Source organism: Gambusia affinis, linkage group LG05 (genome assembly GCF_019740435.1).
Source record: "Gambusia affinis linkage group LG05, SWU_Gaff_1.0, whole genome shotgun sequence".
Classification (NCBI taxonomy): domain Eukaryota; kingdom Metazoa; phylum Chordata; class Actinopteri; order Cyprinodontiformes; family Poeciliidae; genus Gambusia; species Gambusia affinis.
Genome location: NC_057872.1, coordinates 6,900,417 through 6,919,874, shown reverse-complemented (window position 1 = coordinate 6,919,874; position 19,458 = coordinate 6,900,417). Strand labels below are relative to the sequence as shown.

At 43.1% G+C, this 19,458-nt stretch overlaps 1 protein-coding gene across 2 annotated transcripts in view; it reads left to right on the top strand.

The window, feature by feature from the left end:
• LOC122831773 (nuclear factor of activated T-cells, cytoplasmic 1-like) overlaps positions 1 to 19,458 on the top strand; it is a 76,109-nt gene that overhangs the window by 33,745 nt on the left and 22,906 nt on the right. Inside the window, exons 7-10 of one of the 2 annotated variants that reach the window (XM_044118221.1) lie at positions 2,155 to 2,210; positions 5,433 to 5,565; positions 13,841 to 14,491; positions 14,772 to 14,886. In XM_044118221.1, the coding sequence (XP_043974156.1) occupies positions 2,155 to 2,210; positions 5,433 to 5,565; positions 13,841 to 14,491; positions 14,772 to 14,857 (926 nt within the window). In that variant the 3' untranslated portion in view covers positions 14,858 to 14,886. The remainder of the gene's footprint in view (positions 1 to 2,154; positions 2,211 to 5,432; positions 5,566 to 13,840; positions 14,492 to 14,771; positions 14,887 to 19,458) is intronic. The other variant, XM_044118222.1, reaches the window with a different exon arrangement.

The following is a 19,458-nucleotide window of genomic DNA, read 5'->3' as shown; positions in this document are numbered from 1 at the left end:
TTGCAGATGTTGCAGGGAAGAAGGAGCGAATGGAAAGTCCTGTGGTTATCGGTCGTATGCCGCGCTCCGACCGTCCGACCGCAGCATTTCTGATGCTCCAGGTTTGATCGAGAAAGCATTGAACAACCGTTTCTCGGGCAAAGTGACTTAGAGGTACAAATGGAGAGGCGAGGGTGGAGAGGTGGGAGGAGTATAAACAGGGAGGTAGAGAGATGAAGAGTTTGAAAAACATGTTTACGACTAGAGCTTCTCGTTGACGTTGTAGTCTAAGGTTTCCCTCTTGGAGAGTCTCCCAGAGCGTAGGCGGCCGAGATTCCCTCTTGGTTCCTCTAGACGTAACATGAGGAATGCTCATCTCTGTCTGCCTCTCTCCCTTGTTATGACCTTCCCTCTGTCTCTGCTCTCTCTAATTGCCTTGCTCTGCTCATTTCAGCTTCTCAACGTTATATATATGTGCCTCTCTTTCACCTGCCACATGCGCCGCGTCTTCCGTTTGTCCGACAGGCAAAACCCCGCCGCTATTCCCCGTCGTCTTCATCAGAGCGAGGCACACTTTTCCATATGCAGATCTAGTTTCACCAAGTTCCGCAATAGGAAGTTCTTATCTAATCTGTGCACCGTCTGTTTTTGTCGTCTGCCGTGTTTAATATGGCCGTTTTTGGAAAGATCTATTAACTGATTTTCTCTCTCAGAACAATAAAGCTGACCACCCGCCCCCACTACCACATCTCAACAATCACGGCCCAAGTTTGACTGCAGTCCTTTTGCTTTTACACTCATGGTTTAATGTGAAAAACATAGTCCTCCTAAAAAAATACACTTTTTTTTTCTAGATTATGTTGGATCTGCTGGATCTTTGATTGCAGTACTTTGGAAACTGACACTGATCCTCTTGTCTTTATGATCCTAATGCGAAGTGCAGCATTTCCAACCGTGGCTCTGTTCATTCTGTCACTAACACATAGCAGCCGCGCTGCAGTAACCACGCTGTTACCTCACATGGTGTGTCACTGACACAAAGGCCGGACTGTGTCACTGCCACTTCTTGACAGATGACTCATGGGTTCTGGACATAAAAACAGAAATTGCACCGCGGACCGTCGCTGATTGCCCCAGCAGAGCCCAGAACGTCTGCTCACACAATGCGAGGCATGAAATCACAAGGAAAACTCAAAGGATGTGAGCGGAGCCTTTACAGGCCTACAGCAGCTGCAGTAGCTCACAGGAACGTTTTAGTTCAAAGCAGCGAGGGAAACGTCTTTACATCAACAAGATGGAAATGAGAGGGTGGAGGGAAGAGGGAGAAAAGACTTCTGGCTTTTTGCGGGAAAGTAAAACAGCAAACAGAAACTGTCATGATCTAAACTGACATGAAACATCAAATATGAGAGCATGCATTAGGGACACAGACTTGCAGAAGCAAGTTATTGTTGGTTTCATTTCTTACGTAATAGAAGCCAGTTCTGGTTGTCTCACACCCAACTGAGTTGACACCTCGATATGGTGTCAGTTCATTTTCTTAAGCACTTTCTATTCTGTCTGTGGATCTAATAGGGTCTTTGCCAAGATTATGTAGGCCAGGGTATATTCCTGAAGACAGGTCTAGTGTGCGTTACTTGCCAACAAGGGGCTATCTATCCTCACTGGAAGTGTCTTGGGATGATCAAGACAATCTGGAGAATGCTGCTGTGGAGACAGATGTCTGGGTCAAGAAGAAACTGTCATGAATGAATGAATGAGATCTTACTTCCGGAGGCTAATCTGGATGGATGTATGTATGCATGGTTGGACGGACACACAACTCTCCCTATGACTGATATTCCTTTACTGATTTGCAACTTTGTTGATTTTGGCTTAAACTTATCCATAACTCTAGGCTTCACCCAACAAAATATGATAGTCCTAGGAGAGCAAAATCCTTCTTTTCTACTCCTAGGGTTAAGACTAGAGGCAAATCCACATCTTAAGCCACAAGCTAAAACTTACCTTATGTCCAAGACAATCATTTTCTTGTAGAACAATCTTCTGCACATTCAGGTTAGGGTCAGAGGCTAGGGAGTAGGGTTAGGGTCAGCCACCCACTAGTTATTGTCTATTGGATTGTACAATCTAGAGGTTTAAGATGTCTTCATATTGTTTTTATTGTGTCAACAGACGGCCATCATCTGTGGGAAACAGAAGCCAAGGTTGACAAGGACTCTGTCAAAACTGTAAGTACTCATCTGTCTCTTCAGTCTTTCTCCCCTCCTTTCTTTGGTCTACTCCTCATTTGTCCCACATGATGATGCAACTTTCGCTAAGGCGTTACAAATTGAAACACACAGACGACGCTGTTTAGTCGATGCAATCCTGAGTGGAATTTTCACAAAATCACCGTACCGTCCTGGAGACAAACACTTTCGCCTGGTGTTGCTTGAAAACACAACACGGGCGGAAACATGCTCAAATGCACGCCCACATACATCCCCCCCCCCCCACACACACACACACACACACACACACATCACTTCAGCCCTCTGTGCATAGCCAGACGTTTAGTTCACAGCGAAGGGTTGTGGTGAGCTGGGCTTAAACACCTCATCTGTGCTTGTGAGCGTGCAGCCAGGAGTGGATCACACCCCTGTTTTTACCTGCTGCTTTTCACAAAGGCTACAATGAGAAAATAAACCAGCGCACTCATTTTCACTGACGCACAGGTCCCACGTCCAGATTGTGTTAATATAAAACTCACCAAAAGGGAATTGTCGACGGAGGGGAATGAAGTAAATGTTGTTCTCCGTGTCACAGAGAGCTTCTTGTGCTCTGGAGTTCATTAAGATTTCATCGGGTTAGTTGGGTCTGCTTTCAGAGGGGCGAGCCAAGTGGTGGGTAGTGAAAAACATGTTTGCTCGGGCGTGATGATAGCATGTTTTTAACTGCTGATGCCTTTGATCTGCGGCGCTGCATCTTCCGCCTGTCTTTGTAAACCGACTGAGGGAGTTTATGCTGGCAAAAGGCTCTAGAATAACACACTTGCCTCTAAATGGTGCCGCTGGAGGATTTAGTTTCATTTGCTGCTGCTGCGATTTCACTCAGGTAAATGATGTGGTTGCATCAGCCAGGGTAAATATGGACTCCTGTAGCTAATTGTGTCTTAACTCCGGCTGGTTTGTCGCTGGAGAAAAGGTGGGCGCTCAAGGACATGCTGGAGGTGATATTGTAAGAAGATGGGATTGATAAAAGCATGTATCAATGTGTTTTTAATAGCAGACTGCCTTGCTAAAGCATTCCTACTAATTCCACAAATCCAGTATTGTTCATTAGGTTATTACGATTGGACAATACTAGGCATTTTAATGAAAGTTGATACACAGTTTCAAAAATGTTCCCAAATATAAACACTAACAATCACTTTGAACAACAATTTTTTTTTTTTTTTTTTTTTTGCAGTTACATGCAAGTTCTCTCTGGCGTTTCAATTATTTCCCCATTTTCCTTGGCAAAATAGCCCAAGTTCTATCAGGAGAGATGGAGAGGGTTGGTGAAAACAAACTTAAGTGTTTTCAGAAACACTCAATTGGAATTTAGATCGGGGCTTTGAGTGGGCCGCTCCCACATGTGAATATACTTTGATCTAAACCTTGTCATAGTTCTAGCGTTGTGTTTAGAGTTGTCGTATTTTAGAATTCTTAAATCTTAAAAGTTTTCCTTCAGGATCTATGAAAATGCTGCCACAATCCTGCCGCTGAGGGTGTGTGTGTGTGTGTGTGTGTCTATGTGTGTTCAGTGCGAGTTGGTGTTATACCACACTTAGCATTTTTCAACTTCTGTAATATTGCTTATTGAGGGGTATTAGATTAAAAAGAGGGAGTGGAGGGGTAAATGCACATGCGACCATACAAATGATATATAAACAAAAATAAAAACCTCAAACATTACATAGTCACTTAATTGTGTTAGCCTATCAAATAAAATCCCAAATAAAGTTATTTACCAAAAGTTAAAAACGTTAAGAGGATTATTGAAGCCTTTGCAAGGTGCCATCGTCTTTACAAACGGAGAGAGACAAAATGAGAGCTCAGGCCTTCTGCTTATGTGTTGCAACCAGACTACTTTTAAGTGCTCTAGTCTGCCTGACTGACTGGGTTTTTATTGCTGTCCAGAGCGTGCTAACTGGTTGTTTGTGATCGAGAGGGAACGCAGTGTGCACGCACGTATCTAACACACACAGTCAGCAACCTGCATGCCTTCTCTGTCATCGTATGGAAGGCAGACTGGGTCTGATCTCACCTTCAACTACCCCCCTGCCCCCCTGCCCATGCACTGCGATGACTGACAAAAACCTGCTTCCTGTCATTTTTGCCCTGCTTTTGGACTGCAAAAAAAGAACAAGAGAGAGACGGCTATCCCAGGAATTACACATAAACACCCTGACAGATTCCTCCGTGTTTCCCTGTCAGAATTAAAGTAGTCAAAAGTTCATATCCGTCCAGACCTGCTGCAGTCCAGCAGGTCTGGGTAACTGGAGGGGTTACAGGTGACCCCTCCTGCACACGGAGCAGCTGTGCAAACAAATAAGCCGACATTTCTGCTTTGCTTTGCTGTGCCATGTGGAGGGGAAAAGAAAGCTAAAAGCCCATGGGTTTTCCTCAGAGAAAAACACGGGGCCTGGACGAGCCTCAGGGGCCCAACTACTGCTTCTGCACAGTCCAGACGAGCTCATTTAGACCAGCTCCCAGTCCAGTCTCCTGGAAACACTACCCTAAATGCAGACCAGCAATAAAACATAAACATACTTGTTGATTAATCTCTGAAACCTTCAAGGGTTTACTGTATAGTCCTGAAAACTAATGCTTCGTGACCACATTAAAATAAACATCTATAAAGTCTTGTTTTTATTAAAAAAAATTGTTTCATGTGGAGCTGAATTTGAAATGTAAACATCAAGTCCTGTCATGCCTTTGAATAATGTGTGTCACTTTTGATTTACTCCAGATTTGAATAGCTCATTTATTAGCATCAAGAATCTGGAATTGTGTCAGGACAGGAAATGATCCTTTTGCGGTTATGTCATTTTCTTTTCTTTTTAAAGGAATAATGCAGTAACACTTAAATTGTCGTCAGATATGCATTAGGTGAAATATTAAGTAAGTCATACTAGTAGTTTTCCTTTCAGTTTCAACCATGCAGCATCCTGAGGTGAGTCAAGCGTTGGGATACTTTAGCTTGAAACAAAAATAGACATTATTGGATTTTGGCAGCAAAATGAGTCACGTTTGCATTGATTATGTTGCAGTGGTCCACATGTACAGTAGAACGTTTTAGGATTAACAGGAAATATCATCATGTATTCTTATATGACATGATAATTGAAAGATTGATGTGCAACAGAGTGACGACGGTGTACACATGGTACATTTGAGTGACCTTGCTGTGTTTTGTTTGCACTTTAGAATACTCTCGTTGTGGAGATCCCACCCTACAGGAACCAGAGAATATCCAGTCCTGTGCAAGTCAACTTCTACGTCTGCAACGGCAAGAGGAAGAGGAGCCAGTACCAGCGCTTCACCTACGTGCCTGCAAATGGTAATCCTCAGCCTGATCTTCTTTAAGACACTCAGGCATGCTTCTTGACATCTATAATCTGTAGTTTGCCTTCAACTGTCGACATGCCACAAGGGATTTGTAGCCTGCTCTTGCCGGGTGTTTTTGACATCCTGCCTGGGAACAGTTAGCTTGAGCCATTGAAAGAGAGCAGAAGATGAGACGGGGTGTTTATGCAGTAGGGGTGCGGCGTTCCGCAGCTGTGAGGTAGACCCGCTGAGTGACAGAACCTCCAAGTGCTGTCAGTAATCGAGTGTGTAGTTGACTTGACCTCCCGGGGACCTGCCTTTTACACCCTGCCTCACACAATGAACCCATGGTTCCCCAACAAAGGAATGACGATGCACATGAAAACACACGCACACACACACAGTCAGTCATGTAGCAACCTGGAAGGTTTGTGATATAGTGTGAAATAGGCATCAGCAGCTTTCATGATGGAATTCTCAGAATGACACAACTAAGCTTTAGTCAAGAAAACGGGTTAAAAAAAAAAAGTGCTTCAGTCTCCAGGTTTTTACTAGAAATCTTCTTGCGTATATGCAGACAAGCGTGATGATGGCTGTGTTAGACCTGCGTCCACATCGTGATTACCAGAGGAATCCATTAGATCCCCAACCCTGATATCTTATTTTCATTGATTGGTGCTTAATGGATCCAGAGCCTCTGAGATAGTGTGCAGCTTGTTTTAGGTCCAGAGCTGTTAATAAGATGTGACATTTACATTATCAGCAGATATTTGATGGGCACAAGAGACAAGCACACGAGAATAGAGGCCTCAGAAAATGCAAAACATGTTCCAGTTTGGAGATCACAGACTGATAAAGATAAATTTGTATCGTCAGGATTGTTATTTTTGCTATTTTCTCCACTGTGTTCAATGAAAGTATCAATAATTATCAATACACTTGAAAAGTATGATTAAATGCAGCTTAATGATTCAAATCACACTTTTTTATGCGACTGGTGTCCCAAAAAAAAAGCATATTACAAATGGGAATGTTTTCCAAGAGCCATAATTGATTCCAATGAATTTCATTTGGCGTATCAGAGTAATCGGGGCTTAAAATAAAGATTTTCTTGAAAAACTTTTGGAAACAATATATGCTCTTCCTTTCATAACTACACGCTGCTTTGCGCCGTCACGTTGCACAAAATGTAACTGAAGTACAAAAAAGTTGTCGCATATGCCAGCGATTCTACAGAGGCTGGTCCTGGGATCGACCAGCGCCCTGGCAGACACCAAGAGAAAGTTACGAGGCTCCTTCACTGATCCATTTCTTTGAGCACAAACACAACTCTTATCAAAAGATGACTCGTGTTCGCCTTTTTGCTGCCAAGTAAACCACAAACAAACTGTGGACCACACAAGCAGAGCAAGTCCCTTTTCAAAGATGCATAAATAAGACACAGGAGTCAGAGCCAAAGAAACAGTGAACCTCAAATTGTATTTTAGAGTTTTGCCACTGATTTGTAGTCCTACTTGATAATGTAAAAAAAAGAACAAAAACTGCCTCTTCTCAAAAAATAAACAAATGCATTGTATCAAGCCCAATAGCACTCAATAGCTGGCTTGATATTGCCTTACTGCTGAAACTGAAATATTTTTGATGTGCAATTTAAAGTAATGCTGCATAAAGGTTATAATCAGCTTAAAGAGACCCTTTGTAGTCGTGATGACTGTAAGAGTTTCAATACAGCTACACTGAAAGAGGAAATCCGAGTGAAGCTCTTTGCTTTTGAGGGTTTCAGTATGTGCTTGTGTGTCAACAGTGAGTAAAACGAGCGACGTTGCGGCCAGGTACTCGGGGTGGGCTGGGGAAGGGAAGACACCCACACATTCGCACCATCGCACACACAAACATTTGTCAACACTTTTCGCTCGCTTGTATGAAAGGAGTCTTCCGGCCCATGGTCCCACTTCAAGCACAGTTGTGGTCAGTGACGTTGTTGGGAGAGAACATTTCTTTCACACTCTGGTGTCTGTTCTGCTATAAAAAGGCAAGCCCAGGCCTTAAAATAGACCCACTTGTTTGAAACAGCGGAAGGATGGAGCTAACACTCTCGGGGCCACAGATGCTGAAAACCACCTTTATTTTCCATTCAGGTCATGTGACCACTTGTTGTTCTTTGACGCTAATGAAAACGCTATCAGCAGCCTCTGCTTTCCAACAGCTTAACGCACTGAGAAAACACAGGAAAAAAGAAATAGATGGTTTAGCGTGCCTGCTGACACATGGTGCTTCAGTCGAGCACATTGCTCAAGACATGTCAGCAGATTTTATCAGCCTCACACTGCTTGGTGCTGCGTGTATAGTGAAGTGGTACTATCAGGAGTGGTACTTTTCCTGTTGTAGTCTGAGAGAAACAGAAAAACCTTACACTCCTGTCACAGTATTATGCATCTGCCCTGCATTTCAATTCTGCAGGAAGAGTTTCTGCTCTAGGTACAGTAAAAAATGGTGTTGCATCATCATCATGTGAACAGTACAGAGTAGAAACTTTGTCACTGTAACAATGGAACATTGCAGAACGGAATTTGAATGTAGTTTTCCAAATAAAAGCAATGTCTCTCTTTTGCACTTATCTCTTGATTAAAAAGTTGACTGTAAATTAAAGCTGGCATAAAAATTACACTGTGATACTGGAGCAAATTCAACCTAACGTGACCGATGTGACAAAAAGTGCTGCACAGTGGGTATTCTGCTATGATCTATATCAGTGGTTCCCAATCCCCGGGCCGTGGACCGGTACCGGTCCGTGGACCAATTGGTACCGGGCTGCAGAAGAAATAATTAAATATTTCCGTCTTATGTGGTATTTGAGTCTGGAGGATCTTTTATGTTGAAAATCCTATAACCGGATTCTCTCGGTTACGTCTTGCGCGCCAACATTGAGCCCAAAAGCAGCAAAATGAGTGAGAAACCGATCAGATGTCTGGAAAATTTCTTTGCAAAAGGAAAAAGACCCAGAGAAGCGACATGAAAATGGACTTATCCCGGTAGGTGATTCCCACATTCCAAGCCCGCTCTGCATGATATGGTGACCGTCTCGCTATGAGGGAATGAAGCTTCAAACTGCTTCGCCACGTAGAGACCATGAACATCCTGTGCATAAGCAACACTTTGAGTGTCATTGTCTCTCATCACTCCCAGATGGGACCATCTTGCTGCAGAGAAACAAGCTCAGAGCTCCCATTAGTCATTATCACGAGTTAAAATTTCCACGAAAGTAAAATGCTCGTTTTTGTAGCGCATCTGTATCTTATTTTCAAGGGATTTGTAAACGTTACCATAGCGACCAGAGTCAGAGAGCATGAGGGCAGTGGTCGAGACAAGATGAGAGGAGTAGAGCTTGAGAGTTTTAGGTCTGGTTCACACAACACAATTTAAGGAATCCAGTAAAACCCCCAACGCATCATACGTAAATTTAGAATAATCAAACATGGATGTCTATGTAGAACCAGCAGTGATAGTTTGTGGACTCATTTTAAGCGATAAGTAGCCAATTAGCGCTTTCTGATTGGCTTCTTGTCACTTTCAGCAGGCTGTATTCTTGTTCCCAGTCAGGGAAAACCCCACAGGCTGTTAAAATCGGGCCAAGACAATGTTGAATATGCCCGATTTTACATCGGGCATATTCAACACATCACCAAGTAACATACCACACACTGCAGGATGATGTAGGATTGTCGTAAAGGGAAAATCGGGGCAAAGGAAAAAAAAAAGGCTTTAGCAGGAACACCAACATGCAGAAATCTGATGGTTCCTCACCCCCAGGTCGCAGCAAAATTGCCAAGTCTTGACCGCTTGACCGGCCCGCGGTAATAAAAAGATTGGGGACCACTGATCTATATCACACATTTGCTCTACTGCTTTAGAACTGCCACAAATGCTACTCAAATGTTGCAGTAATCACCTAATAATATCATGTTTACCTCACACTACACTATGCAGGTGCTCGGTCAGCGCCAATGAAGATTCTTTCACTTCAGAATGTCAGATGACATTATGCATAAGCAGATGACGCCCCACCTACTTTGTGATCAAATCGGTTTTTATTTGACAATTTAGTGTCCCTTATAGACTGTGTATAGAAATATTGACCTTTTATTTTCAGATTTTTAAGTGTTTTTTTTCAAACGGCATTTAGAGACATTTCTATATATTACAATGTACATAGCAAGATGGAAAACACGACAAGCTTCTTTTGTTGTATATTAACAGACAAATGCATATGAAAAATGTGCCTTTCTCTTGGATAACTGGAATCTTTCACTGATTCCAAAAGACATTTTCAGTTTTTAGAAGTCATTCGCTGCATTTGGAGTCGAGCCTGAGTGTTTGTCCGTGATGCTAGGAGGTCCATCCAACTGTCCTTGTCTGGCTTCTGCAGTGAGACTGGCTTTTCCAAGCACCCTTCCAATCATTGTTGCATGAGCAGCGATGTGACGCTTTCAAATAACAATTTTCACCAACCACATTAAACAACAAATGGCAGAAACATGCTGGCAACAAACGTTGCTTGGACAAAGAGCTTCTCGGAACCCCTTTATTTTTACAGGCCATTTGGAGATTCCTCTAAAATATCAAGTTCTATTCTTAACGTTGCTCCCCACCCCATTTCTTTGTGGCTGGAGTTTGGGAGAAGACTGCCACAGACATGTTCTGTTACACACACACACACACGGGAAGAGTTTCTGAACCACACGTTGTTTTTATAAGTATTTGTCGAGTTATGGTTTTTCAAAATGTGCACAAGGCCATAGCTGTTTCAGTCATTTCTCCTGTGCAAGGTTTTATCAAACCTACATACCTTATTCTAACAACCAGAGTACGTTGGATGACCAGTTTGCGTCTCACCAGGACATGGTGCACAAGGTACCTTTGAGTTAAACTACCACCTGTTTCACTACAAATATTATTGCAGATCTTTTCCCCAAAATAAATAATTTTTGCTGCATAGTACAACTGGAACTGCAATTGCAATAGTTTAAAAAGACAAACCACTATTAAGGAATCAAATATCTAGATATTTGCTTACCTTATTCCATTTTTTCTCTTCAATTTAACAAGCGCTCTGTAAAGCTACAAGTGCACAGCTAATGAGCTTAATGCAAGTAGACAGCGGAGTTAACTACCAGGGGAGAAGAGAAAATTGAAGAGCATTATCGTCTTCAAGCCATAACCCACTGGTTTGGAGGAAATACGCTCGTTGCCAAAAAACGTTCCGCACCCAAATTGAGTGTTGCACATAAAATGAAACAGCAGGAGTTGAAAAGTCAAATATTTGTGTTGATCCCAAGTATGAAGTTTGGAGGTACCAGTTGTCTGGGATAGCACATCCCTCCAGGCCTTCTGAAAAGTCTAAAAGGCACTTGATCTGAATTGAAGTCGTAGGTAATCCAACATGTTAGATTAAATTAAGAAATTAAGCAGAAGGAATGGCAGGATTTCAAGATGACACTTGAAGTCCATTAGAATATGTGTTGGCTTTATCTTGTTGAAAAAAATAGTCTTTGCCACTTAGGCTGGTTAAACCACGTGGCCGTAGGTTGTCACTAATGAAGCCCTATCCTGTCAGGATCCCTAATATGTCTACAAGAAGTGAAGCAAAGTCAGGAACAATGGCTTTCCGCACCTTGGAAGCAGAATCTTCGTTTCTCTGCACACCCAGGTTGCGACCGATCACAAACTGCGTGATATGATAGGTCACATCACGCAGTACTGAATTTCATTTGTGGCTTAGATTTAGCCATTCCAACAATGAATGACTAAATTAATTGATGGAAATGTCCACCAATTAAATTTCCAAAACTCATGGTTACGGGACCATTCTGAGTGCAGCCACTCTAGTGGTAGTGACTGGTTGCTGAACCTGTTGTCTTTTGATTCCAGACATTATGTGAGACTTTGCAAGAAGTTTAAGGGTTTTAGTTCTTGGGTCAGTATAGAAGGTGCTGATATTATGAGGTTATCCAATGCTTGATAACCAAGTCAACCACACTCAGTTAGTGTGGTCTTTCTTAGGTGACCAAAACCTTTGCAACAGGTGGATCCCTAACATCCTCCCACTGTAGAATCATATGGCTCTACATTTCGACCGTCCGACTTCAAGCAAACCAAAATGCAACTTCGAACAATGCTGTCTCCTAACTCCAACCACTGCCTTGTAACACTCCACTTCTGACGCCAGTGCTTATGTCAGCTAAAGCCGGTCAAAATGCCCTTTCTAGATGTCCGGCTTTATAATTTTAATAATATACATATACGCTGGTCTGGATGTGTACCAATTTAAATTCAACCTGAACCATGTCGTCTGGGTGCCTGGCTGTTTTTGTTGATGAGCGCTGTTTTTTTTCCTCAGTGGAAAGGAAATGCAGAGATAATTCAGGGGGAAGAAAATTTTATTTGTGTCTGCTGCAATGGAAGAGAAAAATTAAAAGGCAATATTAAATAAACTTTTTATTCGTGAAGTTAGTTTTCTCTCATAAATTCTCCTTAACTGGAAGGGCTGAATGTCCTACATTTCAGTGTTGGAACCTCAAGATTATGTTGTTGATTTGAAAAATCTCTCGTTTTTGTTCCAACTTAGCCAAATGGAAACGACTGTTTTCAGGCACTGTCAAACTTTTTTAACATCACAACTCGTACTAAACAGGACTTTAAGTAGTCATGAGATCAAATTTGCATTAATAACCAATGGTCTGATTTGGTGAAGCTAAATAAAAAAATTAAAAAAACATTTTATGGTTTCCATTTGACATCATTGACATGGTTTTATGGCAATCTGGTATTCATTTAAACTAAGAAATGGCAGAGAAGTGGAAGGCTTGGATGTAGTGTGACCATGTGACTTCTTTGTTACTCCCCAGGCTGTAGAGAGGAGGCGTGTGCACCACGGGACGGGCCTTACGACGCTCCCCAACACACCAAAGCATGGTCCCTTGGCTTTTAAAACTCAGAGAGCTGACGTAAATGTGTTCCCTTCTGCGTTATCGCTCATCCCCCCAGAGGGTAGATGAGCGATTAGTGTCTTTTCAAATCCATTCAAAAAACAAAACAAAAAAAATACACAAATTAAAACACAGTGAAAAACAGGCCACGTGTCACACCGACGCTTCATTTACACCTTTATTTGCTACTACCACTCATACACTCTGCTGTTTACAATCTCATGCACTGAAAACAGACACTCTATTCATAGTGAAAACTCCATGCCTTTGAGTAAATGTCACTTGGAGCAAGCATAGCCAGAAACTTTTAACGGGTGGCACCACACCCATTAATACGCTTCAACAATGTGCAGGAATAGAAACAGAATGTCCATTGTGACTCTGAAGACTTTGTTATACTTTAGGGTATCTTAATACCAGCCAATTAGTTTTGTCCTGGCACCGTCTGTGATTACGTACTTGTATAATAACTCAGCAAAAAGCCCATTATTGCGGACATCGTTCCATCATTTTTTTTGTTCCGTTTTAGACAATAAAACCGTAACAGTGCAGTGGAAGCACCTGATACCTGTCACTCAAGAAGTGCTCTCAGGAAGTAATGCAGACAGGCTGCATTGGATAAGAAATTTGAAGAGAGAAGGCAGGATGATCAAGTGGGGGGTCACAGCACTCTCCTGCATTAGCTGAGGTCTGAAGCTCTCAAAACCACAGGCTCAGCTCTGCAACCTCTTATGCCGCTCAGGCAGTCTAATCAAAATCAAATCAACTTCGTTTATTTTCGCTCCCCTCCTATCTTTTTGGTCCTGAGAGAATCAATTACTTCTAGAGTGTGTGGAGGAAACCTGGGGGTCCTGGGCTCCTAGAGCAGCAGCGGCAGCAGCAGCAGTCCAGTGCTTTAAAGGACTTTTATTGGATATCAGAGTTGGAGGAGAGTCCAAAGAAAATAGGTCTTACTCATTATTAGAGCCAGCTGTGGCTTTCCACAATGATGACTCATCCGTTTTTCTTTCCCCCTGTTTTGCTACTTTTTCATGGTGTGGTAAGGATAGTGGTGGTGATGGGGGAGGAGGGGGTGCGACGGGTGAGGGGTTTCTCCGTTAAAAGATACAGCCAAGTTCATACTGAGCCTAAATCCACTGGTTGTTTGGTATTAGGGAGGATATTGTGGCCAAAACTGTATTTGCTCACAGTTATTATCCATGGACTCACTGCGCCACGTGGCTTCTTTTCACGTTGACTTTTTATATTTTTTAGCTATTTTTTTTTTAACATCTCCACTTTCTTTCTGCTCTTTCTTTCCAGTACCAATAATAAAAACCGAGCCCACTGATGAGTATGATTCTCTTGGGAGTGTCGGGCTGTCTATGCATTCAAAGCCCTACTACGGCCAGCCCAGGCTGACGTCCATCATGCCTGTTGCTGAACCTGACCCCTGCCTGGTTGGTGGCTACCCTCCTTGCCCGCCCCGCCATGCTGCCATGCCACCGTCGTCTCCCAGCTCAAGCCCCACCCTGCATGATCTGTCCCCTGTTGCATACAACAAATGCCTCCCCAACAGCCCAACTCATGCCACACCACCAGGCACCGTAGCGCCCCCCATTCAGGAGACCCCTTGCTGTCCAAGCCTTCCATACCCAACGTCGCCAGATCACAACTCTTCCCTAGTGGTGCTCCACTCCCAGGGCAGCCCAGGCTCCCTTGGTTACCAGCATTCTGTCTATGCCAACAGCAGTTCCTCGTCCTCCCCCGTGTCTGACCCTTCCACTCCTGGCGGGCCAGCGGAGACACAGTTTTTTCAAGCGTACAGCCCCAGCCAGGCAGAGGCTTCAGGCAGCTCAGCCCAGGCTGCAGGAAGTCCAACCAGCCTGCTAGCTGAAGACGCCACTCCGCCATCAATGGACATTACCATCAAGCAAGAGCCCCAGGAACTGGATCAGATGTATCTTGATGATGGTGAGTTACTGCAAAGTTACCCATTCTGACAAACAGAGTGTTAGGAACATAATCAATGAAATAGGTGAATCTCTGGGGTAAGTGTCTGGCTCAAATGAAGGAGTTCGAGCATCTTGGAATCTTTTGCACAAGTGGTGGTGGGACAAAATGGGGCGAATATGTCCCTCATACATATGCCATAATGTGGGTTCGGTATTGGTATGTTTGGGTTTGGTATGTTTTGGAAAAACTCTCGATTTACCAGTCTGTCTATGTTCTGATGCTCACCTATGGTTGTCAGATATGGATCATGACCAGAAGAATGAGATTCTGCTTACAAGTACCCAAAACAAGCATCCTCTGCAGGGTGGCTGGACTCGGCCTTAAGAGACGGGGTGAGAAGCTCCATCGTCCAGGTATATCTCAGAGAGTAGGCAGCTGAGATGGTTCAAACATCTGATCAAGATGTCTCATGGATGACTCCACTTGAGACACATCACAGTGGGTGGAGACCCCAGGTCAGACTCGGAGCATTTTTTCCAGATTTCCCCAGGGCAACTATGGCTATTGTCCCAGGGCAACTATGGCTATTGTCCAGTAGCTTGCCACCATCAGCGTGTGAATGGGTGAATGATTGAATGTAGTGTGAAGCTCTTTGGTGTCCTCCAGACTTGATAAAGTACCGTTTACCATCAGTGATGTCAGTAACGCGTTAATTTGTAACGCGTTACTGACGTCGGACCACTTTTTTCAGTAACGAGTAATCTAACGCGTTGCTATTTCAAATCGAGTAGTCAGACTACAGTTACTTATCAAAATCACTGTGCGTTACTATCTTCTTTTGTTATTTACCGTAATCGTATTTCCTAGACTCGTCTTGTCGAGTGACCGACGTCTCTATGCGACAGAAATGTAAACAATGGAGGGAGATACGCATTTTGTTGGTGGAAAAACTGGAACTATTTTCAGTTTCTGTCGCCAAGTCCGATTATTATAAGCGGCTTTGGGCTTCATTTTTTAAAAGTCGCTTGCAAATTTAATGAGTGGCGGGTTGCGCCTTTTTGGCCTCGTTTTTGAACGTGAAGTTGCTCATTTGGGCTTGGAAATAAGCAGAGACTCATAATAAATCCCATAATTTGTCCGTCATTAAGGTAGTTTTAGTCAGTCTCTCCCTGTCCATCATTTCCCCGATGATCCGTCCCGCTGTGTCTTTGTTAATGTCAAGTTAAGGAATGACGTCGAGCTTCGCGTTGCGCTCCAGAAAACGGCAAACAACGAGACTAATATGAACAGCGCAATAAACGTGAAAACAGCCACGAATAAACGTGTCCGTAGTTGGCAATGATTATAATGGGAACTTAACGGCATTATAATTATTAATATTACGACAAGTGTCACAAATCTGTGCAGCCATCTGAGTTGTGGAGCTGCAGGAGGAGATCTGGGCACTAAGCTTTGAGACCAAACGCAGGGCCGTAACGCAGAACCTGGAGGCTGGGGGGATTTAGGGGTGGGGTGGGGGGGGGGGGGGGCTTTAAAATCCTTCATAGAGTTTTCCAGACAACAGTGGACATCACAAATTACTTACGTTTTTTATTTTTTTGTACTGTTTTTTCTACAATCTCCTCTTCAGTTCAACCTTATCAGTGGAGACACATTGTTGATGTTACCATGATTTTCACGAGAGGCGGAGCGTTGTTGTTAGCACCTGCTGAAAGTAACTAAAAAGTTACTTTTAATGTAACTTAGTTACTTTCCAAATCAAGTAGTCAGTAATATAACTAAGTTACTTTTTCAAGGAGTAATCAGTAGTCCGATTAAAGTTACTTTTTCAAAGTAACTATGCCAACACTGTTTACCATTTAGGGGGTAATATTTACTCTCTGGCATGCGAGTACCAAGGATTCCCATGAAAATATTCCCTGGGTTTCTCCTTGGGAGCTCCTACTTTTTGAACTTATGTTGAATAAGTTGAAGACAATGGATGGCTAGATAGACAGATATATTTAATGTTTTTTTCCAATACAACCTTATCTTAATGAGGCTAATAATCCTGCCATACATGACTGCTTATCTGCAGCTCTTCACACATAGCCACACCCTGCTGCACCTCTTAGTATTTCCTGATGAAACGCTGGCGGCAGATTTGCGTCACGTTTGTTTAATTTTAGACCCGGCAGATTTATTTGCTTTTGGTGGAACGCTCGGCCCCAGCATCGTATCGGCTGCTTTGCTTCAAAACGCTAAACTGCCTTGATGGGATTTTGAAACAATCTGTCAAAACATCAGAGCACCAAGGTCAGCCGGGGTGCAGCAGAACAAAAACAGTGGCACACGCATAACGAGCCAAACTGTTGACACCACGACTAATGAAGGAAGCAAAACAATGGGTAGGGGCTTCCTGAACCAAACTGCTAGCCCCCCTCCCTGAAGTCCCCCCTCTTCATATTTCTGGGAGCGATGCCGAGGGGCGGAAGACAGAGGCTTTGTTTTCCTGTCTTTTTCCCCATGGAGTCGACACAGTGTGACTGTCGTCATCAAGGGAGACTGTGGGGTCACTACTCTCCCTCTGGCAGAGAAACCAGTCACACCCATGGGACCACATGGCTGGCTTTATTGCCTCCTGTGTCCATTTCACGTTAGGTCTCTCAGGTCAGCAACCTGTTATCTATCCTAACAGAAGCAGCACTTGTTGTTTTGATATACATTCATATATCACAACACTGGCATCCTGCCAGCCTAAGATAGTAAATAAAATCTGTCTGTAACCTTGTGGAGGTTGGGCAAAGACATCTCCTCAATAAACTCAGGAATACCGCTTTTCCTGCACACATTTTGTTAAGCGAGCTGCTCTTGCCTGCAATGTGTATGTGGTTGTTTGTGCACGCTTGTCCACTTTATCTGCTCCCCACGCAACAGCTCTGGGACCAAAGGGGTGATAGGCATGAGGGGGCCAGGGGAGTGTTGCTGTAGGACTGTAATTGAGATGAAATTCAGCTCTCAGCACTTCTGTCGGCACTGATGAGTCCCGTTAGTCCACAGTTCATCAACAAACTATACGGAGACGAGTCTGTTGTCTCGTGCTAAACTTTTTCCTCCTTCCCCCTGTGCCTTGTTTTATTTTTGTGCCTCATTCGGATGAGTTCTTAGTAACACTAAAGTGTAACCTTCAGTTTAAATTTGTCTTCCAAGTGTTTATAGTGGACATACGTCTTAATTACAACATTACTGCATATTGATAAAATGAAGCTGCTTTGTTTCGTAATAATTCTGCTAGTTAGAGGCTAGTATTCTCCCTTACAAGTTGTTGGGGTTTTTTTGTCACGCCTAAATGTTTTAGATTATCAATCACATTTGATATTAGGCAGAGACGACCTGGGTAAACACACAATGTAATTTTCATATAATAATTTCACTTCTCAATGTAAAAGAACACTGTTCAAACTAAATTGGCATTATGTGAAAAAGTAATTGTCCGAAACCTAAAAATTAATTTTGTTGCCCTTGACAGTAACTGGGTCTCCACAGCTACTGATTTTTCAAACAAACGCTTGACGGCACTCATGTCATAGCATCTCAGTTGGATCTGAGCTTTCACCAGGCCACCCCAAAACATTTATTTTTTTTTTTTTAGTGGTGTACTTTGAATTATGGTCTTGCTGCTTTATGTCAAAGTCCCAAACTGATTGTCCAAATATTCTTCCTCTGGATTTTTTTCCTAGAGAGCAGACCACCACTCAACCGTTACTGGACACAAAGCTTTCCAAATAAAAATATCATGCTGACAATCAGATATGGTAATCACTTTGGGAATCTGTAACACATGCCATTTTTGCTTAGTCTCATTGCTCTTGTACAATTATTAACTCTGACCTTAAATGAGACCATTGGGCTTTTTTCAGCCCTCTGATTCACATGAACAACCTCAGAGGAAGGAAAGAAGGTTGAGATTTCCAAGAATAACCAGGATATTGACAAAGCTCAAATCTAAACAAACAGTTCAAGAAAAAAAAATAGTTCAACATACACCATCAGAAAAAGCGTTCAAATCTGATACCAAAATTTAGTTTGTCTCTTTATGCAGAATAGTAAATTATTTTCCCTTGTAAATATTTTTTTTAAAGTTTATTTTTACAAAAAAAAATTGAGCTGAATTTTTGTCTTTTAGCAAATCCTTGCAGATGTTTATGAAATCCTCAGTTCACGTTTGACAAAAAAAACAAAAAAACATTTACAATTGAATAAAGCTTTATGCTAACGATGAGCATGTGGAAACATCTGTCCAGCACTGTCAGACCAGGCAAAAGGATGAACTTAAGCAAATTTTATCAAGCAGTCCTATTTCTAGTGAAGTCATGCAATTTTATTTTCCCTCCAGACAAGTTTGTACTCTATCACTTCACCAATCCTCCTCAAAGAATGGTGACCAGATATATTCAGCTAGTGATTACAGTTGCATTAGTTGCACAGGAATGTGCTTTGATTGAAGAAGGACTGCGAGGCAGCTCCTAGAAAACCTCAGCGAGTTGCCTTTTCACATCACCTAATGTCTGAACGAGCATCTGCGGTGAGCTGCTGGAGTCCCGGTAAGTGTGCGGTGGTAACAGCATACTGCCAAGGCATCTGCTGCTCGCAAGGCCTGGCCCCATCCCAAACCCCTTAAATGAGCCCTAAGCTAAAATAAATAAGATCGGAAGGCAGCTTGCAGGGCGCCCCGCTCCCTGTTCACACGCATTACCGCCCTATATTAGCGAGTCAGTGCTCCATTAGAGAAGCAAGACAGGCGAATGACCTCACCACAGTAGCGGTGATTTAACGCCGGCCGTGTGGAATAGCTCTCCTCCTTAGCAATCGGGAGGCCGGTGATTTGGAGTCTGCGGGAGCAAACTTGATCTTCCCCAAGAGTGGCGCACCACCCACGCTTGAGCGCGGAGGCCTCCGGCTCCCATCATCCAGAGGAAATGTGTCTCTCTGGCCAGGTCCAGATT